Raw genomic sequence first — 23,340 nt, 5'->3', positions numbered from 1 at the left:
TTTAAAGAGGAAAACAACAGTAATTATTTTGCCTGATGGGAATATTCAGAGATTTCATTGTTTCTGATTTTGCATACCTACAAGTAGTTATATACCTGTAAATGTGCTGTTTAGCCCACATTTTTGATCTTCAATTTCCATGCAAGTGCATACACACCTGCTCACTGTCCTCTCCTCCTGGTGTCTCCTTGCTTGAGGTTCATTAGCAAATCCTTATTTTCTCCAAATTGCTGGCAAATTCCAACTCATGTAGACTCCCTATTAAATCTCCATATTCACCAGCTTCATCCAAAGCCCACCCCAACCTCCATGCCCCTGGCTCCACTTATAAACCTCTGCTTCTGTAGACTCTGTATCACCATCATCCCCTCCTTTGCTCCTACAGACTCACTATTGAATCCCCAGCTTCTAGAGACTTACTTTCTGCTCAGTTAGATTCACCAGTACTGCTCCCACTACCACTGACTCACCAGCAAGTCTCCAGCCTTATAGATTCACCAGACCACTTTGCCACCAGCCCCAACTTACCAACTTGGCACAGACAGAATTGCTAGTAAATTTCTTGTTCTTGGAGTCATCAGCCCCTTGATCTTTTAGCCTTACCAATCCACTTCCCCTTCCCTCCACACTGTTTGCTCTAACAGTCACACCAATGATTCCATAGAGATCTAGGAGAAAGTGAGGACTGCAGATGTTGGAGATCAGAGTCAAAGAGTGTGGTGCTATAAAACCACAGTTGGTCAGGCAGCATTCGAGGAGCAGGAGAGTTGACGTTTCAGGCATAATCCCTTCATCAAGAATGGAGTGTGGTTTTTCAGTACCAGACTCTTCAACTCCCATAGAGATATTTGTAGAATTACTCATGTTGACAACACTGCAAAAGCTCTTTGTCTCTCTCTCTCTCTATTGGTGCATCTGATCTCAGCTGATCTTGGAAATCTGAATGCCAGTGCTATTGGCTTTCCATCTTGTACCATGGCTGGTCTAAGTCTCTTTCTGAAGAAATATCTACATGCCGAGTGACAGGTTTCTTTCTGTTGTAGTATTACAGACTTGTCTTCCGGTCTAATTGTACTTTGGGTTTGCTGAAGCTCCTCTCGTGTGACCCTAACTGCTGGTACTTAGCATCTTCTCTCTTGAGTTCTTGCTGTATTGCTGTGTTCTGACATGCAAAGTATGGAAGAGTTCATGTACTGATTAAGCCAAAAAGACTTCTCAGATCTCTTTTCTGTCTTACTGGAATACTCTGAACAGTTTTGGCCCCCTAAAGAGAGATATACAGGCATTATTAGACAATTAGTCCAGAAAAAGTGCACTTTTCTTCAGAAAGTTGTAGAATTTGGGTTGTTAAATATATTCAAGGCTGAGATAGACAGATAGGTTTTTAATCAACAAAGAAACCAAGCATTGATGTGAAACGTCAGGCAAGTGTTATGGAAGGATCTCCATGTGTAAGTGGCAGCATGCCAAATTTCTTTGTTATCCCACTCCATCATGCGATTGAATTGTAATTCTTAATGTCCATTGCCTTTTAGTTGCAACTGTAATTTTATTATTGAGTATCAGGTATGAATAAAGGATGCAACTTAAAAGTAGCAGATTCAACTTGAACCAAACTTGTTTTGGTCAGATTCATTGATAGACCCCACAATGGTTGTCATATTTCAGGCCATAACGTAAGCTGTGCTGGATATGACCGAGCAGTTTAGTCATATAATGTGTCTGGTGTAATTTCACTTCACACTGTGTATGTAGTGTACACAATATAATAGTATAAACGAATTGTTTGGATAGCACTGGGATAATTTCTAGTCACATTGATAATGGTGCTGAAAGGTACTGTAATTTAAATTTTCTGGTTGTTCAAGACATGGAAATCCTGATCAAGCATCATTGCAGGAAGGCGTGTACAAGGATGACCAAGGAGGATACCTTCTGTCATGTTGTGTGGCATTACCACCATGCTGAATGTGATAGACTTTGATCAGATATAGCAACTCAAGATTGCACATCCATGAGGAGCAGTGGGGCATCAGCAGCAGCAGTATTGTAATCCATTGCAATTTGTAACCTCATGGCCCAACATATCCTCCACTCTACCATTTATATTATACTGATAAAACCTGAAGTTATCTCAGAAATGTGACTTGAAAGAAGTTCTGGGATTTACATACAAATCAATTGAAACCTGCTCCCCATTCTAGGTGGTTAAAGACTTAACAACCATCTAAGGTTTGTTCAATACATCGTATCAGTTGTGTGACACTTCTTTTTTCTACAAAATCAGTGTCCTATGATCCTGCTGTACTAGCTACCTGATGAAGGAGCAGCGCTCCAAAAGCTAGTACTTCCAAATAAACCTGTTGGACTATAACCTGGTGTTGTGTGATTTTTAACTTTGTCCACCCCAATCCAACACCGGCTCCTCCACAACATTACAAGGGGAGATCAACCCTGGATGAGTGAAGAGTGCAAAAGGATGTGCCAGGACCAGCATAAGATGTAACTAAAAGTGAGTTGTTAAACCAGATGAAGCAACAATGTGGGATTACTGACATGCCAAATAACAAAAGTAGCATGTGATCGACATAGCTAAGAGATCTGACAACCAATGAATAAGATTTGAGCTATACAGTCCAACTGTATGCAGTCAACATAGTGGACAATGAAAAAACTAAGAGGAGGTAGGGTCCTCCACAAATATCCCAATCCCAATGACGAAAGAGACCAGCATATAAATGACAGGGCTGAAGCCTTTGCAATCATCATTAGCCAGAAATATTGAGTGGATTACACATCTTAGCCATTTCCTAGGGTCCTCAAGAAACATCTGAAGGTTCTGGATACTGTGAAGACTATGGCCCCTGACAACATTCCAGCAATGGCACTAAAGACTTGTACTCCAGATTAGTCATAGCCCTAGCCAAGCTGTATGCATCTGCACTAGCATCCAACCGATAATGTGGAAAATTGCCTCCCATTTTCTGAGCACAAAAACCAGGGTAAATTCAACCTGGTCAATTAGATCTGGTCTGTTCTCGATTTTGTCAGCAAAATGTTGGAAAGTATTATCAATCAGTGTTATCTATCAGCACATGCTCAGCAGTAACTTGTTCACTATTGTCAAATTTGAGTTCTGCCAGGAGCAATTAACTCCTGAAATCATTACAGCTTCTGTTCAAACATGGGTGAGAGTGACTACTTTTGACATCAAAGCAGCACTCGATTGAGTGTAGCATCAATGAGACTTAGAAAAATCAGAATCAATGGGGAATCAGGAGTGGGGGAATCTCTCTGCTGTTTGGAGTCATACCTGGCACAAAATGTTGTCATTGTCGTATGTCAGTCACCTCAGCTCCAAGACATTTTTGCAGGAGTTTGTCATCTTCAGCTGCTTCATCAATCACCTTCCCTCCATGATAAAATCCAAATTAGGGATGTTAACTGATCAATACTGAAAATTGTGCATTCCTCATTCCTCAACCACTGAAAGCAGTCCATGTTCAAATGCAGTAAGACCTGGATAATATCTACTCTTCGGCTGATAAGTGGTATGTAACATTCCTTTTTCTTATGTCTGAATTTTATTTCACATTCTCTTCCACTCTGTAAAGTGCTTTGTTCTTTTTCTTAAATTCAGTCTTTTAATTTCTTCCTTTCCAACTGAATCTGTGCCAGTATTACTTCTATTCTTTTCTATTTCTATTCATTTTTTTCTAGCTTTCAGGTTTCCTAGCTTTTATTCCAATATCTAACTTTTACTGCTTTGCCATACTCCACAATTGTACAAAGGTCATTTAAAGGATCATATTCTTTCCCAACTTGCTGTACAGACTCACTTATGTTGAAGGTTGCTATTTCAGCAATATACTTGAATGCACGAGAAACCCGGCATCTTTCCTTTATTCTCTTCAATTATCAGTCCCCCCACTCACAGGCATATTGTCAACTTCGAGTTATCCCAGACATAGGCAACCAATTTTGTTTTACAATCGAGGTCAGTGTCCCTCTCCAATATCACCATTCTACGGGTCACAGTATAAATTTAAATGCTTTAGCAAGTTATCGATGAGGTGAATCATACACGTGACATTTTTCATTCTAAATGCAATACATTATAATCAGTCAGGTTACTTTAATAATAATAAAAAAACTGGAAATAATCCATATTCAGCAAAGTCACAAAGCTGATTAACAGGCAATTTTAGGGAGGAAAGTACAAATACTTGCCCAGTCTAAATAAACCCCATCTCACACATCAATATAAAGAAAAATAAAACTTTCTCTGCACAGGTTAATAATGAAAAACATGACACTTTGGTCAGTAATTGCTAGTTCTTGATGGGCTGGGTGGGGAGGGGGGAGGATGGGATTGAGTAAAAGTGTTCAGAATGACTCAGTTGGCATCCTGACACACACAGGCAGTTGTCACTAAACACAGGCAGCTGTCTCTGGGACCTGTGCCATGCAGTTGGTTTGGGAATTATTGAGAATTCTGAGGCTATTCGAGAGAACAGTTACCTCAATGTTTCAGATCCTACCCTGAATTCTCCAAAAGGATTTTCTCAAACAGGCAGAGGATGAGCTGGGCCACTTCTGTCTCTCAGCATGCTATACCCCAATAAATCTTTAAACAATATCTAAAACAAAGCCAGTATTGAGATTTTCAGGTTTTTTTTTTAAAGTGATCAATAATTAGGTAAGCCATACATCATCCAAGACATGTCTTTAAAAATTCTCAATGCCCTTTTAATGGCCCCCTTCAAATGAACGACTTTGTACAATCCTTTTTACAAGATTCTTCAAACAATATTAATAATAATCTGCCTTTACATCAAACCACTTTATATAGATCTTTTGTGAATGGACTACAATAACAAGACAACCACTTTATAGTTCCTTGGGTCACTTTATCATTTAACTAGATATTGAGATACAAAAGCACAGTCCTTCAGCGTAAAGCAGGAACAAGAATTTTCAGAAAAGAAAATGTAAAGTTTAGGGTTGTCATGCAATTATGATGTTCATACAATCAAATTACTGTCACTGCAGTAATAAAATTGCAAAATGCAACCATGTACATAACAACTAATACTATTAATTTATCAGATGTAATTGGTTATGTCCAATGCCATTCTATATTAAAGTTTCTGGATATATATCATGTATACTTTTATAACAGTTGAGAATTATTTATTTAATCAATTTTCTCTTTTTGCCAATTGGATCAGACATAATAATATTGTAGTTGAGTAAAGATAACTGCAAAGACATAAAGAGCTGCCCAGAGTTGTTTTTGAAGGGGACCTGAGCAGGGAAGATGGTGGAGCAGCAATGGTAGGAGTTTCTGGAGGTAATTTGTCAGGCCAAGCAGCAATTCATCTCAAGGAAGAAAAAACATGCTAAGGGGAGGATGAGGCAACCATGGATGACAACGGATGTCAGGGACAGCATAAAAGCAAAATCATACAATGTGTGAAATCTTATACAAACCAGCAGATGATAACTAAAAAAAGCAATAAAGGGGAAAAGATGAAATAGGGTAAGCTAGCTAGTAACATAAGGTTGTGAGAGTTGTTTTTTTTTAAAAGATATATTAAAGATAAGGGAGAGGCAAGAATGCGCATTGGAAAATGAATCTGGAAATATAATAAGGAATATAGAAGGCGCAAGTAGAAGACCAAAACTTTGAGAAATTTAGAGCGCAGAGGTGAGTATAGTGGACATAGTTAAGGATAAAGTACTGGGGAAGCTGCAAGGTCTGAATGCGATATACCACCTGGACCAGATGAACTGTACACCAGAGTTCTGAATGAGATAGCTGAGGGGATTGAAGAGGCATTGGGGATGACCTTTCAGGAATCACTGGAGTCAGGGAGGGTCCCATAGGACTGACAAATAGCTAATTTAAACACTCCTGTTTAAGAAGGGAGAGAGGCAGAAGACAGGAAATTATAGGCATCATAGCTGACATCGGTTATTGGTAAAATTTTAGAATCCATTATTAAGAATGAGATTGCGGAGTACTTGGAAGTGCACGAAAATTGGGCTGAGTCCACATGGCTTTGTCAAGAGCAGCTTATGCCTCTCGGTTCTGTAGAATTCTTTGTTTATCTTGCTAGTTACCCCTTTGAACAACTATTAGGCGTGATCTATTCGATTTCCAAGTCCTTTAACAAGGTATTGCACAGAAGGGTTCTAAATAAGGTGACAACCGATGGTGTTAGGGACAAGGTCCTGCAATGGATAGAGGATTGGCTGATTGGCAGAAGGCAGAGAGTGAAGATAAAGGGCCCTTTTCTCAGGATGGCCTGAAGATATCCTGAAGAAGGGTTACAACCAAAATGTCAACCTTTCCACCTCCTGATGCTGCCTGACTTGCTGTGTTCTTCCAGCCTCCTGCTTGTCTATCTTGGATTCCAACATCTGCAGTTTTGTTTTGTCTATAACCAAGTTTGTACCATTGTGAAGTCTCTTCAGAGGATGCCCACTTTGAAGAAATTCTCTGTCTTTCTCAGGATAGCAGCAGGTGGCTAGTGGGGTTCCGTCGGGGTCAGTGTTGGGATCGCAACTAATCACATTATAGATAATGATTTGGATAAAGGAACTGAGGGCATTGTTGCTAAGTTTGCAGATGGTACAAAGATAGATGGAGTGACAGGTAGTGTGCTGGGGAATGCTGCAGGGGCCTATGTTCAACTCCCACCAGACCTGGGGAATGCTGCAGGGGCCTATGTTCAACTCCCACCAGACCTGGGGAATGCTGTAGGGGCCTATGTTCAACTCCCACCAGACCTGGGAAATGCTGTAGGGGCCTATGTTCAACTTCCACCAGGGCAGATGGTCGTAAGTTGAAGTTAATGGAAATAAAATCTGGCATTAAGCGTCTATGGAATTAACTGGTGTCAAGGAAGCAGGAAGGCTGCAGAAGGACTTGAACAGGCGAGGAGAGTGGGCAATGAAGTAGCAGATGGAATAGAATGTGGAAATGTTAGGTTGTGCACTTTAGTCAGAAGAATAAATATGTAGACTATTTTCTAAACGAGGAAAGGCTTCTGAAATCTGAAGCACAAAGGGACTTGGGTGTCCTAGTTAAGGATTATCTTAAAGATAACCTGTGGATTCAGTTAACAGTTAGGAAGGCAAATGCAATGTTAGCATTCATTTTGAGAGGCCTAGAGAGAACAAGAGCAGAGATGTACTACTGAGGCTTTATAAAGCTACGGTTAGACCGCATTTGGAACATTGTGAGCTGTTATGGGCTCCATATCTGAAAAGCAATGTGTTGGCTTTGGAGAGGTCCAGAGGACATTAACAAGAAAGATCTCTGGAATAAAGGACTCATCATATGAGGAGTGGTTGAGGACCCTGGGTCTGTATTCAATCAAGTTTACAAGGATGAGGAAGGAATCTCATTGAAACTTACAGAATACTGAGAGGCCTGGATAGAGTGAATGTGGAGAATCGAGGGCACAGCCTTGGGTGGAAAGGATGATCCTTTAGAACTGAAATAAGGAGGAATTTCTTGAGCCAGAAGATGGTGAATCTGTGGAACTCATTGCCACAGAAGGCAATTCATCGACTGTCTGTATGACAGAGAGAGGTTCTTGGTTAGTAAGGAGATCAAGGGTTACAGGGAGAAGGTAGGACAATGGGGATTGGGAAATGTATCAGTCATGATTGAATGACAGAGCAGACTCAATGGACTGAATGGCCTAATTCTGCTTCTATGTGTTATGGTCTTTTTTTTTTAAATGAGCCATTTTCATGTTGATGCTGTAAATTCTCAACAGTAATTCAAATTCAATTAAAGGATATAGTCCAACAGGTTTATTTAGAAGCACTACCTTTCAGAGCAATGTTCCTTCACCAGGTGGTAAGGAACATCATTAGGAGCAGCACTCCGAAACCTAGTGCTTCCAAATAAATCTGTTGGACTATAACCTACTGTTGTGTGATTTTTAACTTTGTACACCCCATTCCAAATCAGTAAAAGGAAATATGCTTCGGTGATTTTTTTTTTCACTGTGACTATAACATTTTTCTTTCTGATTTCCCTTGGCAGAAGGTGCTGACTTGAGCTGAGTGCTATCGATAGCCACAGGTTGCTTTGTGGCTTTTCCCCAGCACAGCTATTTCTTATCGATGAGGCTGCATAACAAGTATTAGAAAGCTATCTGACTGAGGGTGACACAAGAGCTGATCTTATCTCGTCACCACTCCATTGTTGATGACTACACACAGCGAGAAAGACTTTTAATTCTTTTACATGTGTCTGGTATTGGTGTTTCAAACATTCATTGATAAGGTACACTCAATTACAATTGGGTAACTGGCTGTGGTCGGCATCACAAAGGATTTGTTCAAATCTGAGAAGAGGAATGATTTGCAATACCTTTGATTTTACTTTCTGTGGCTCATTGTAGTGTGAGAGCAAAATCATCCAAGCAGAATTTTATTCATATTGTTACTGAATCACTACAAAATATTTAAAACTTTAGATCAGATTTTGGGGAGTCATAGTTAATGTGCATACAGTCCTTGCATACATAGAACAATGTGAAGTAGTGTTCTTATCCCATGGTTGAGAATGATGAGGATACTATCAATTACAACAGAGATTTACATTCAGATATATGTACATCTCTTCAGATGTACGGTGGCACAGCAGTTAGCACTGCTGCCTCACAGCGCCAGAGAACCGGGTTCAATTCCCGCCTCAGGCGACTGACTGTGTGGAGTTTGCACATTCTCCCCGTGTCTGCGTGGGTTTCCTCCGGGTGCTCCGGTTTCCTCCCACAATTCAAAGATGTGCAGGTCAGGTGAATTGGCCATGCTAAATTGCCCGTAGTGTTAGGTAAGGGGTAAATGTAGGGGTATGGGTTGGTTGCGCTTCGGCGGGGCGGTGTGGACTTGTTGGGCCGAAGCAACCAGGTCCAACTCCCCACCCCATTTCTGTAACCTCGCATAGGGTTTTAACCCTGCCTAAGTGCACATCTTGGACTGTGCGTGGAAATCAAAGCATCCGGAGGAAACCTATGCAAACACTGAGAGAATGTGCAAACTCCACACAGACAGTCAGCCGGGGCTGGAATCAAATCCTGGTCCTTGGCACTGTGAGGAGGCAGCACTAACCATCTGTGAAGAGAAAGCAGAGTTAACATTTTGAGTCCAATGACTGTTCTTCAGAACATGCTTTTACACTTTATTTAGACTCTCTCTTTTCATGATCCAACTCATTCCTGATGAAGGGCTTATACCCGAAACGTCGATTCTCCTGCTCTTTGAATGCTGTCTGACCTGCTGTACTTTTCACTCTCAACTCTGACCTCCAGCATCTGCAGTCCTCGCTTTCTCCAACTCATCCTCTGCCTGTTTGAGAAAATCCTTTTGAAGAGTTCAGTGTAGGACCTGAAAAATTGATATATCTGTTCTCTCGAATAGCCACAGAATTCTCAATGATTCCTAAACCAATTGCATGGCACAGGTCCCAGATACAGCTGCCTGTGTTTAGTGACACCTGCCTGTGTGTGCAAGGATGCCAACTGCGTCATTCTGAACCCTTCATTGCTTTTTCTCCCCATCAGGAACCAGCAATTATTCACCAAAGTGTTATGTTGTTGAAAATGAATCTCTGCAGAGAAATTGTATTTCCTATTTCTTTTTATTCATGTGTATGAGATGGGCATTTATTTAGACGGGAAAAATATTTATGCTTTCTTGTTTTCATTTTTATGACACAGCTGCTTGTGCAGATTTAAATCCCTGGGATGACATGCTGATATTGCTGAGCTTTCTTTTCCCTTTGAGGAGATGCAAGAAGAAGTAGCGAAATGAGGCACTGATGGTGAAGGTGACCAGTCACCGATAATATTCTAAACCTCTTTAGTTTGCTCTTTCAGGAGATGGTGAAGAGAATATAGCAGCCACTGATGCTGATGATTTGTTGGCAGAAGAGGTGCTCAATCTTGCTACATTCTTTGACAGCATCAATGTTCCTGAAGTCTGTGCTGTCTCCTTTGGGGGCGAAAGCAGCTTTTTTTTATTGGGGCAGTGATTAAAAAGGTGAATTTGTCTACATGTTCCACCAAACTCATCAATGACAGGCAGCAGCAGCGACTGTGAATAGCTATAGAAATCCCTTCAAGTAAAGAAGGCCAAAGCACTGTAGAAAGAAAAAAAGATTGAAACCCTACACTCTCACTAGAATCGACTCCAACTTGCCACCCACAAGAAATGGAAAAGAATTTGGCAAAGTTTCAGGAGCCTCAACTGAAGATAAAGGAGCTGCCAATGTTGTAGGCTAACTGTAATGAATAAGCTCAAATTGCAGTCGCCCCAACATCTGAAATGACAACAGCTGAAAAGGGGCCTCTGGCTGGTGAATCACAAATGAAAACCAATGAAGATTCAAACTTTTCTGCAGGCAGCAAAATGGTCTCAGACGCTGAAAAGTTCCAGATTATGGAGTTGGGAGCTTTCAATCACACACAGGAGACCTCAGGGTTCTGAAATAGACAAATAAATACTGACATTTCAAATAGCATGGACATATCTCACCACTATTAGCTGAAATCAATTTGTATGTGAGATGAGCTTACAACATTGAGTCAGGAATGTCACCATGAACTTGGTACATTTTAAAGAAGAACTTCATGTCTCAGAAGCAGTTAAGTAGTTACTGACTGAAAGCTATTGGTTGTGGCCTATTCAAGGTGAATAAGAAGCTTAAGTCTACATTTAGACTCAGCCAATATTGAGAATTTAGCAATTTATTAACCTACTGTATACCAATGTACCTGGAGTCTGCAATTGAATCTCATCAGCAAGCCATGGAGACACTCATGGTTTCTTTCAATAAAAGAGTAGAGGCTCAACCCACTGAGTTTCAAGCTGAGAGGTGCCCAAGGAAAGCTGAGCATCAAATGGAAGTGGAGTATGTTAATTTTAAGGAAGGTTTGGAAACATCTAGCTACCTATTTTTAATTTTAAAAATGAAGAGTTAAAATCCCAGTTGAGGAAGGGTCACTCGACCTGAACATTAACTGATTTCTCTTCACAGATGCTGACAGACTTGTTGAGCTGTTCCAGTGATTTATGTTCTTGTTTCTGATTTACAGCATTCGCAGTTTTTGTTGTTTTTAAAAAATTTACATTACTCACTTGTGGTGGAGAAACTGTTTCCGAACACAAACATGCCAAATTTAGCTGTGACCTTACCAGCCCACAGAAAACATGTTTAAGATGACGGCTTTCTGTGTGCTGAAATATGCCGGATTTTGTTTTCAAAAAGCACTTATTCTTAACTTATGCCTTTTTATTCAGAGAGTCGTTGGAAATTTATAGCACGGAAAGAGACCCTTCTGTCCAACGCGTCCATGCCAACCAGAAATCCTAACTGATCTCGTCCCAGTTGCCAGCATTTGGCCCATATCCCTTTAAGCCCTCCCTATTCATGTACCTATCCTTTTAAACGTAATTGTACCAGCCTCCACCACGTTTTCTGACAGTTCATTCCATACACTCACCACACTCTGTGTGAAAATGGTGTCTCTTAGGTCCCTTTTTCAATCTTTCCTGGGAAAAAGATCTTGACTATTCACCCTGTTCATACCTCTCATGATTTTATAAACCTTTATAAGGTCACCCCTCAGCTTCTAATGCTCCAGGGAAAACAGCCCCAGCCTATTCAACTTCAAGCCTCACCCTATAGCTCACACCCTCCAACCTTGGCTTCATCCTTGTAAATCTTTTTTGAATCCTTTCAAGTTTCCTATAGTCCTTTTATTCTTTCAGAGGATGTGAGACTCAGCAGCATTTATTGCCCATTCCTAATTTTCCTTTGAAGTGAATGGCTTGCTAGGCCATTTCAAAACATTAGTCAAGAGTCATCCACATTGCTGAGGGTCTGCAGTCTCATGTAACCAGACCAGGTAAGGATGGCTTGTTTTCCTTCCCTATTATAGAACATTAGGAAATCGGAGGGGTTTTTCAATAATTGATAATATTTTTATGGTCGCAATTAGAGTTAGAGAGGTCTACAGCACAGTCAAAGGCCTTTTGGCCCAACAAATGTGTGCTGGCTATAAACCTAATTAATTACTGAGACTAACTTTATATTCCACCAAGTTGGAATTTGAAGCTTGGTCTTCAAAGCATTAACCTGAACCTCTGGATTATGAGGCTTTGTTAACATTTCCATTTTGCCATCCTTCTGGATTATGGGTTTAAGCTTAATAGAGTGAATGGTGATTTTTATATTGATGAATTCTTCTGATTCTGTTTCTGTATGAATCTATATTTCCCACGTACCAACATAATTCAGAAAATATTGTTACTAAGTAACTGCATCACCTAAAGAAGGAGTTAACGAGTGAAAATGGAAAGTAGCCCTTGAGAAATCTCACAAGGAGTAAATGTAGAGGTATGGGTGGGTTGCACTTCGGCGGGTCGGTGTGGACTTGTTGGGCCAAAGGGCCTGTTTCCACACTAAGTAATCTATTCTAATCTAAAAAAAGGAGACTTCTGAAAAATGATTCTCAGCCCTGCATCTGAAAAGATGAAAGGAGTGCAACAGGAAAACATTGACCTCAGGTCAACTATCTTAAGAATTATCAAAAATTAGATGTCCTTCCTCTTGCCAATGTAGCTTTTGTAGAGAAAATACTTGAAGTTAATGCTGAATTTACAAGCAACTCTGCAGATCCGAGTGTTATGCAGGAGATTTCCATATACCTGAGTAATGATTTTTGTGTCCAAGAGGGTCTCATTTCTGAGCCTCGTTAAGCTCATTCTGTTATTGACGATGGTGGAATCCCATTTTCTAATATTCTTCCCACGATATCATTGTCTGCAGAGGAGAACCTCATGCTAAAGAGTGTGTTTTTGGTAGTATCACTACTGACAAAGTAAAATTCTTACTTAAGGAGTAATACAGAAATAATAATTTCTTCACAATGTTCATCAATCTTCTTTCCATCTACCAAATTCATTCCTCTATAAGGTGTTGAATAATTCTCTTGTTGTGAGAACATACAACTGTTAACTTCTTCATAAGAGCTGAAAATGCTACCATCTCTTCAATCCAGTATCTTAATCTTGCCCCAGTGTGCAAAGGAGATGATGATAATTCAAAGTTTAGTCTAGTCTTCCTCTGTTATTGCAGCTTTTATAGTCAGGAGTCACAGCTCAGATACCAGCTTATGCAGACAGCTGGCTTCCCGCTTCACAATTTTATTTGTCTTCCAAGAAGAAGTTGCGCAAACGTTTAGTCTCCACCACCAATGCTCAGTAGCAGCAGTGTGTACTATCTGCAAGATGCACTGCAGAAATTCACAAAAGATCCTCAGACAGCGCCTTTCAAATCCACAATCACTACCATCGAGAAGATCAAAGGCAGTAGTTACAAGGGAACACCACAACCAGTAATATCTCCTCCAAGCCACTCGCCATTCTGACTTTCAAATATGTACTGTTCCTTCACTGTCGCTGGACGGGAATCTTGGAATTCCCTCCCTAATGGCATTGTAGGTCTGACTACAGCAGTTCAAGAAGGCAATCTTGTCAAGGGAGGGGCAGCTAAGGATGGGTAATAAATGCCAGACCAGTGAGTTACACCCACATCCCATGAGTAAAGGGAAAAAAAATCATGCTGTAATGACAGGTGAGGAGGGTGATCTTCGACCCTATCTTTTTAAACCCCTCTTGGTTGCAACAAATACTTTTATTTAATTTTTGGAATCTAGTTATCACACTTCAATTAAACATGAAAGGGAACCATTTCTTTGATTTTCTTCAGTGAAAGGGAGTAGAGCTTTATTGCTGATTAAAACTGAGGAAAGTATATATAAACACAATAGCAGACACAGTAATAAAGCTTTTAAAAGAATGAAGATGGGGAGAAGTATCTTGAGTACAGAGTGGATAATAATAGCAAAGACAGTGAATGAGAGGATCAGAGCAGTTGTTTTGTTGTTTTCTTTCCTCTGTAATGGTAAGGCTGCAGACATCCTAGAGTTCATAGTGAATGGTTATTGTTGTTCCATGGCTTTCAGCAGCTAGTTTCTTAGCTTGAGGGATATTGACAAAGAGAAAAAGAGAGAAGAATTTTCATTATCCTTGCTGTTATTAATCTATGTTGCTTTCTCTCTCTTTTTGCTGCTCATAGACTGCTGTTGATATACTGTTTCTGTGCGGAATCTGGTGTCTGTGCCATTGTTTCATTTAAAGCTGGATGGTTAAAGGGAACCTTTCGTCTCCCAATATGTGATGTTATGATGCAATTGTGAGTAAAACAAAGCATGCAAATTTCTTGACACCTCACAGAGTTTCAGTGCCTCTTGGTAAAGATAAAGTTAAAAAATCACACAACACCAGGTTATAGTCCAACAGGTTTATTTGGAAGTATAAGCTTTCAGAGCGCTGCTCCTTCGTCAGGTAGCTAGTGTTCCAAAAGCTTGTGCTTCCAAATAACTATAACCCAGTGTTGTGTGATTTTTAACCTTGTCCACCCTAGTCCAACACCAGCACCTCCACATCTTGGTAAATATAGTAATTCTGATGCAGCCAATTTTGTATATTCCATGTGGGTTGCCTGGGCATGTCAAGTCACAGCAGACAAATTAAGTCAGTGTCTTTTTTTAATTCTAATCTCAAGTAAAGGCTATGAACTATCAACATTTAACACTTCTAGTTAAACTTTGAACCCTTTTAGAAGCACCTACACAAACACGTAGAGAGATATGTTTAAACAAATAAAATATTGGTTTTGTAGAGTAGAGGAAAAGTCCTCAATAGCAGTAGTCCATGGGATTGGCTAAGATCATCATTCTGGACCATTCCAAAGACTTTCTGTTCTTCAGTCACTTCTTACCAGGTTTCTTCCTCTCTTCACAGAAGACACAGAGTGATTAATACACTAACTGCAACTTTAACCAGTAACTTGTAGGAGGAAATAACTAGCTTTCTTCTGACTTCAGGTATTTTTACTGCAGAAACAGAGACACATTCTGTCCTTCCTACAGTCCGAGGGCTTTCCCACAAGCTGTTCAGCTATGCAAGAACCAATGTCAAAAGTTGTTTTCAGGTGGATGACGTTTGGCGTCTACAACTGGTTTGTGTAATAGTGACCAGTGTCTTGACTTGTTGCCAGCCAAATCCCAAATATTATGTACTGTCTTGGTGCTGAGCTATGGACAAACAGCTTCCCTCACTACTTGGACAAAGCAGCACTGTTAACACCAGCAGTAACTTGTTTATAAAACTGTGTCAGTTTGTTCCGGATTTCTTGGTTTGAAAATAGTACTTTTTCCATGTCAATCCACAATCAAAGATACATAAAATAAAATGATATCATCTTTACACCCATCTACAGCCCTTCAAGAAAGCCATGAAATCAATTGGAGATTGATGCCAATAATGAAAGCTACATGGACAGGTGTGGAAGTAGAGGTGGGATTAAAATGTACATAGTTTATAAAGTTGTGGCAAGAGAGAATTTTGGGAGCTGCACATATGGTTTAAAATACATCGGTGATGGTGGATCACATGGAACAGGGACCTGAAGGTAGAATGCTCTAGGGCAGCCTTGCTCTACCACAATTCTGGATATAGTTTAGGTAGTGTTACTAATTTGCACTACTATGGTGTCTAGCCCTTATCTGTCCCAAGCTCCCGGAGTTGATAATGATATTTATACACAACAGTCTCATGAAGTAGTTAATGGGACTGATATTTGAAACAAAAACAAAAAAAATCTGTAAATATGACCCATGCTAACTGCAAATTGGTGCTGATTTTAGATAGTGTGGGGAATCCACAAAATGAATTTGACTGGGACAACACTACCATTATAGGGCAAGCCAAACAAAGAACAGCCAGGGAATTCCTAGAAGCTTGGCACTCATCCACAAACTCCATCAACAAACACATCGACCTGGACCCAATATACCGGCCACTACAGCGGACAGCTGAAACTGACAACCGGAAGCGGCAGGGACATGCCACTATAAATGCCAGATGAAACACCACAGAAGCGCTTCACAGGAGGGTCCCAAGCACTGAGGATGTCACCTAGACAGGGGACGAAACGTTTGCAACAAAAATTTCCAGCTTGGCGAACAGAACCACAGCATCCACAAAATGTTATACCCAATTCACATTTTAAAACTTTGCAGTAGTTTCAGTACTGTAGGGAAAAAAAAATATTTTGTCAAAGCTTTTCATCTCTCACTCATCAGGACAATTCACAAGAAATACCAAAAAAAGGGGAAAGACAACTTTTATACTAAATGTGTACAAATGTTTGTTTTCATTTTATTTATATTCTCACTAATTGTCCTGATGAGTGTAACACAAAAACTCTGACAGAATTAGCTTTTCATCAGCAATACTAAGCATCTGTGTTACCAACTATTTGTTATAGGAACTTCTTAAAACAACTGAAATCTCTTGTGATGATGAAATAACAGAATAATTTCTGTGTCATACTTGACACTAAGACACTTCATTGATACGTAGTGGACAGTGAAGAAGTGGACAGTGACCAGATAGACAGGTGGAGTTTAATTCAGATAAGTGTATTGTGTTGCATTTTGTTAAGGCAAATCAGAGTAGGGCTTAAACACTTAATAATAGGGTCCTAGGGAATGTTGCTGAGCAAAGAGACCTTAGGTGCTGGTTCATTGTTCATTGAAAGTAAGTCAAAGGTAGACAGGGTTGCGATGCCTGCAGTAGAGAGAGTTGAGCTTTGCATTTGGCTCTTCAATACAGGGCCATAGATTTCTTGATAAAAGACCAAATAGTGCTAAAAGTGGGGAAATCTCACACTGATGAATTAGGGAGCATATTTTTACATATTTATTAACATCATCAAGGAAGAGTTGAGAAAAGTTTACTCTGCATCTTAACTATCCTTTCCTGACCTACAAATGGCTCATGCTGATAGCTTCTAGAAATGGGAATATATTCTCTTCCTCCCTATTAGCATTAGCAGCATTAATGAATGTGAAATTCTTAATGTTCAAAAAAAGGTAGTTTGCACATGTGAAATGATAAATTTCTAGCTAGCTGTGTATGTAGGATAGTTTACTATGTGTGTGAATACTTGTGAAAGAGCTGCTGTAAATCAGTAACATGTCGAAAATCTACACCAAAATAATATTTTTGATTTTATTTGTTAATTATGGGATAGCTGAATTTTTTTTTTTAATTCTTCTATGGGATGTGAATATTGTAGGCATTTATTGCACATTTTTAATTGTCCTTTGGAAGATGTTGGTGAGATGCCTTCTTCACCCACTAAAGTTCATAAATGTAGCAATAGTTCCATATCAAAATGGCATGTAGTTTGGATTGACATGTAAACCTGGGGATGTTTCCATTCATCTGCCATTCTAATAGTAGAGATCTTGGGTTTGAAACGTGCTGTGTGAGTGAAGCGAATGAACGTTTAAAGTGCTCATTAAGTCAGTTGCTATGCACCGGATGGTGTCAAGTTTCTTGAGTACTGTTGGAGACTTATTTGTCTTAAAAGAAGGTCATTCCATCACACTACTGACTTGTGCTTTGTTACATGTTCAGGGAAGTCAGGAGGTGAGTTATCTGCTGTAGAATTCCCAGCTTCTGTTCTGCTCTTGAAACCACAATATTAAATGTCTGGTTTAGCTAAGTTTTTGATCTATGGTAACCAACGATTGATGGTTAGGAATTCATTAATTGTAAGGGGAAGAGGATTAAATATTCTATTTTTAGTGACGATCATTACCTGGCACTTGGCATGAATATTACTTGCCACTTGTCAGCCCAAGTTTGAATGCTACCCAGGTCTTGCTACATATGGGCATTGACCCCTTTACAGTCTGGAGAGTTGCAAATGGACTGTAGTATTTTGTAATCATCTGCGAATACCTTTCAATCATATAGTAAAGGGTATGGTTACTGATGAAGCTGCTAAATTTAGTTGAGCCTAGGAGACGATGCTAAGGAGTTTCTGCATTGATCTGGTGCTAAGCTGATTAGTCTCCAATAACCACAACATCATGCTTTGTGCTAAATATGACTTCAACCAATGGAAAGTTTTCCACTAATTCCTACGACCTCATTATTCCCCGTTGCATATCCTCCAAACATCACTAAATCATTTTTCATATTGTTGCTTGAAACTTGCTATGTCTAATGCAACTTACTAAAATGTAATGTTAATGGTTTAAACTGTGGGATGGTGATATGGATTCTATTTCATATTACAAATACATTTCTTATTGAATATAAGATTGTGAAAATATATACACAGTCAATGGTGTCAACTGTGTTTAATTATCTCTGTCCAACATTAATCCAACATTAACTGTCTGATTCATACCTGCTATTGAAATATTGGTTCAATATTTTCTGGCAGACAGATGCAGCCCTGATGTATGATGCAGTGTATGTCATATCTCTAGCTTTTCGGAAGGCATTTCAAATGACGGTCAGCTCTTTACAGTGTCATAGGCACAAGCCTTGGCGCTTTGGATCCAGGTTCATGAATCTCATCAAAGAGGCAAGTAAACTGTTTATCTTCAGTGATTGTTTTTTCAGTGGAGATTTATTTCCCACCTCAGTGCATCTGTTTGAACAGTTGGAGGATTTGTAAGAGTGGGACAGCTACAAGTTTCACATCAGTGAACCTAGTAATACTTGCACAGAAAAAAAAATACATATCGCCAGCTTATTAACTTACCCACCTATTTAAAATAAAGTACTAATGATTGGCTACTGTTATGGTTTGGCAACACTCCAGAGTACCAATGGTTGGTTATTCATCACTGTCAATTTTAATTTCCACTGGCTTTTGCTTGTCTCTTGAGCAAACCGATGTCTTGGAAAAGGATACAAATCAATAGATACTTTCCAATGTAAGTAAGGAGAGATTTTAAGGAATGAGCAATAAATAATGTTGACAGCACAATCATATCTTCAGCACGTTTTATATATTTGTAAGTAAATATTACCAATATTACAACGGATTTTTCTCTTTATTGCATTCAGATTTGAGGTGTAGGAAATAAGAGGCAAGGTTTGAGAGGTTTTAGGTTAGATCTCCAGCATCGCTACACTATCCAATGACTTTTATGAGTAAAACTTCTCTCCAGGAAAGATTGCACCAGCACATGTTGGAGATTTAATTCAATGCCCTTTTGCCTTATCGCCTGAGGGCACCCAAATGCAAAGATATTCCAAAGAAAGTTTGGCTGTGAGAGCTCCACTATTCCCTACATAGATTGGTAGTCTGAAGGATCGTCAAGGTCAGTCCCCTTTGTCTAGCAGCACCATCCTCAGGGCTCCAAACCTCCTGGTATTTCTGGAAGCTGGTAGAACGCTCTGATGTGAAGCCAAGAGGATAGCTGGAGATCTCCCAAGTCTGCAGCTATGTTCCTGCATCTGCCCCATCTCCATCCCTCCCCAGTTAACCCATTTCCAACATGGGCCACCACATTCTGGGTGATTCACAGTATTTTGCTTCAGGCTGGCTGACATCCAGTGGAGTTATTGACTTCTGCGTATCATTTGATAAAATTGTCCAACTAATTTACTGCATTACAGCAATTGGTGAACTAACAGAGAATCCCAGGTACTCAGCAAGAATGCAAATAGAAGATTTGATACAACTTTATAAAAATATATTATCAAATATAGTTCGGGTGTAGTGTTATAGACTACATAATACCTTAGGTTATAGGTTTGCAACTTACCAAGTATTTTGGCACTGTCTTCTGCTGTAAGTATTTAGGGATTATAGAAAATTAAAAAAAAAACATTCTGTGCAACAAATTGCTGGACCTAATCTGGACTTGATGTCTCATATACTGTGTTGTCTTTATTTTTTCTTCACTATTGGCTAAGTTTACAATTGATTCTTGAACATTAGTAACGCAAAATCTGAAGGAAAAATTCACACTACAAAAAAGTGGGAAGTTATTCAGTATGTGTCCCACATTAAAGAGTAATTTGTTTTTCCGCAATGGCTTAAATGATTTGATGAGTTGCTGGTGGTGTTGTGGACATTTTGTGCTGATCAGTTATGTGACTAGCATTCAAACCTTAAGCACAAGTTAATTTCACAGAGAATGTATTCTGTTCAATCTTTTACCTAATTTTGAGCTAAAGAGATTGATATCTATTAAAGTAAGGTACCAATGCAATCTATTTCGAACACGTTTATTTCTATACCATTTGAGATGGAAGCAGCAACCTTCTTGTTTTCCAAGTCCTTTCTTATGGCAAAAACGGTTAATAAGAATGAAAAACACATCATGCAAATATACTTGTATATTCCAGAATAAATAGAATGGTAATAACTTCTGCATTGGACATTCCAAGCAATTTCTTTTTATGATGTTTTTTGTCCTGGCTAAATATTAATGTCTGAGTATTGAGCCAGGTGCAAATTGAATGAACTGACCCCAGGGCCCTAGTTACGAATCGGCACTTCCAATCATAGTGCTCACAACTCAGACATTGGTGCTAAGTTTCAAAATATACCCTTCTGTGCCACTTGAGTGTAAGCTGATACTGATTTGGAGACCTATAATTTATACAAACAATGCATATGAATGATTGTTTAACCCTGCTCTTCAATCTGGTGACAAGTGAAGTGAAACTAAATGTGCTTTTGTAATATTGTCCCTTAGACACAGTGGGATGGCCTGACAGGGCGTATCACCTTCAATAAAACTGATGGTCTACGGAAAGATTTCAATTTAGACATTATAAGTCTGAAGGAGGAAGGCCTGGAACAGGTAAATGCAGTGTTTTCCATACTAATGCAAGGATTTGTTTTTGATAGCATCATCATGTATATTAAAAGCATTGTGGTCAATACCATAAACTTATTAACCTTGAAGCAATTCTTAGTTTTCTATTTGAATGTCTTTGTTGTCTGGAGAAGATTGTGATCTAAGAAACCAAATTCTTTTTTCCCCACCTCTCAGACAGCATATTGAGTTCAAGGTTCACTTTAGCTCTTGTGCACATGATCTAGAGTGACACTATCCAGCAAACTAAGAGAAAACTACATTTTCAAAGATGTCCATCAGATAAACATGTTTGCCGCTTCCAGCAGTTCAGTTAGATCCTATTTGACATCAGTCAAACAACTGTATTCCCTCATTGTCCTGGCTAAAATGAACTCATTATAAGCGTAACCTAAAAAAAAAATTACTTGATCATTCATCAAAATACTCTTGTGAAATCTTACTGTATATAAAGTCCACACTGTATGTGTTTCATGTCCGGGTTGGGATATCTGGTTGGCATGGACGGATTGGGGATTGAAAGATCTGTTTCCATGCTGTACACCTCTGTGACTATGACTCTATGTCCAGTGAAATACTTCTCTGTAACTTGTTATATGTAATTTGCTTTGAGAAATATGCTAAATACCTGCAAATCATCCTCTACATAGCTCCATTTAGTTATTGTCTTTGTGATATAAATGAAACATTCTTGTTTTGAAGGATTGTTTTTTTCTTCAATGGTACATGTGCTTAAAGTTCAAGATTGTTAATTTACCAATACACAACCATAATAATCTGGTAAACTGAAAGCTCTATTTCCTACAGTAAAATGAAAGTATACATGGCTAATAACTGAGAAATACAATTTTTAAAATTTAAATACAACCCATAGCACTACTTTCAGAATTTTCTGTTTTAAGATTTCTTTAAGCAGTTCTGGCAGTACCTGTGGAATTAACATTTAACATTGTATAATATTTTATCAGAAGTTCTAGGGGATTCCTGCCATCCCAGATAGTTGCCAAGTTAAGCATAAATTCTTGGAGCATCAAAATATGCTAAGCACATGCCTGACCAGCAAACATCAAAGCAGTCACCTTCATGAGGATTTTTTTTCAAATAACACTTCTGGTTGTCAGCTTTATCCAAGTAGAAAGTTTGTGAGAAAAGTAGTGATAGGACAGATTGTCCTATAACCAGGAACGTCCGTTTAATGATTTGTATTTATTAACATGCAACATCAGTCTGAGTCCACCAAACTTACAAACGTAGTGGGTACATGGTAACAAATAGCCAAAAGTAAGTTTTTGCAGGTTTGTGCACAACATTTTGAATGTAGTAGTGTTTGTAGTTGCTGTAAATATTATCCAAGGTACGAAGCTTTGGAATTCAATTCCTAAATTCCTGCATCTCTCTGACCTTGTCATTAAACCGAGCAAAAGTTTTGGTCATCCCTCCATCCTTGGTTATAGTCCCTGCAAATCAGACACTGCATCAGACTATTCACAACCCTAACACTATGCTTGACCTGAAGGGAAACTTCAGGCCCCTATATTCTCCATCATCAAGACTATCTCTGGAGCAGTGGTCATCCTGCTTTGAACACCTGTTACTGACACTATCAACCAGGGCTTGTTACCTATGGACTTGACTATTCCAATGCTTTCATGGCAGTATCCTGTGTTTCACCCTCCATACCCTCCTTTACTCTTACTGCTGCTTCTTTCCTAACATATGAATCTAAGTCCTGTTCATTGAGCACTCTTATGTTGATTGATCTATACTAGCTCCTGGTCAAACAATGCCTTGACCTCAGTGGTTACCATCATTACTGCCCTGATTCTAGCCACAACTACAGAATTTAACACAAATAGATTAATGCGAGGGATCCTGAAGTTACACTGCTCATCGATCAGCTGCAGGTTAGCCTGTGAATCTCGCAAAGGCCATCAGAGAATTTATTAGTTAGATGAGAACTTCTTCCATTCTGCTCTCATATCTCAAGCCTTATTTATAGACAAAAGACAATAGACAATAGGTGCAGGAGTAGGCCATTCTGCCCTTCGAGCCTGCACCACCATTCATTATGAGCATGGCTGATCATCCTTAATCAGTATCCTGTTCCTGCCTTATCTCCATAGCCCTTGATTCCACAATCCTTGAGAGCTCTATCCAACTTTTTCTTAAATGAATCCAGAGACTGGGCCTCCACTGCCCTCTGGGGAAGAGTATTCCATACAGCCACCACTCTCTGGGTGAAGAAGTTTCTCCTCATCTCTGTCCTAAATGGTCTACCCCATATTTGAAACATGTTTCCTGCCTCCAGAGTGTACAATCCTTTAATAATCTTATATATCTCAATCAGATCCCCTCTCAGTCTTCTAACCTCAATGGTATACAAGCCCAATCGCTCCAGTCTTTCAGTGTAAGGTAATCCTGCCATTCCAGGAATTGACCTCGTGAATCTATGCTGCACTCCCTCAATAGCCAGAATGTCTTTCCTCAAATTTGGAGACCAGAACTGCACACAGTACTCCAGGTGTGGTCTCACCAGGGCCCTGTA

At 39.4% G+C, this 23,340-nt stretch overlaps 1 protein-coding gene across 7 annotated transcripts in view; it reads left to right on the top strand.

Annotated features, from left to right (window-relative positions):
• The window catches only part of LOC122555053 (glutamate receptor ionotropic, kainate 1), a 320,468-nt gene that overhangs the window by 234,631 nt on the left and 62,497 nt on the right, over positions 1 to 23,340 (top strand). For all 7 annotated transcript variants that reach the window (XM_043700701.1, XM_043700696.1, XM_043700695.1 and 4 more), the window contains 2 exons: positions 18,398 to 18,541; positions 20,673 to 20,780. In XM_043700701.1, the coding sequence (XP_043556636.1) occupies positions 18,398 to 18,541; positions 20,673 to 20,780 (252 nt within the window). The remainder of the gene's footprint in view (positions 1 to 18,397; positions 18,542 to 20,672; positions 20,781 to 23,340) is intronic.

Source organism: Chiloscyllium plagiosum, chromosome 12, assembly GCF_004010195.1.
Source record: "Chiloscyllium plagiosum isolate BGI_BamShark_2017 chromosome 12, ASM401019v2, whole genome shotgun sequence".
Classification (NCBI taxonomy): Eukaryota; Metazoa; Chordata; class Chondrichthyes; order Orectolobiformes; family Hemiscylliidae; genus Chiloscyllium; species Chiloscyllium plagiosum.
The sequence above is the reverse complement of the archived record's forward strand: the minus strand, read 5'-3'. Positions and strand labels throughout refer to the sequence as shown.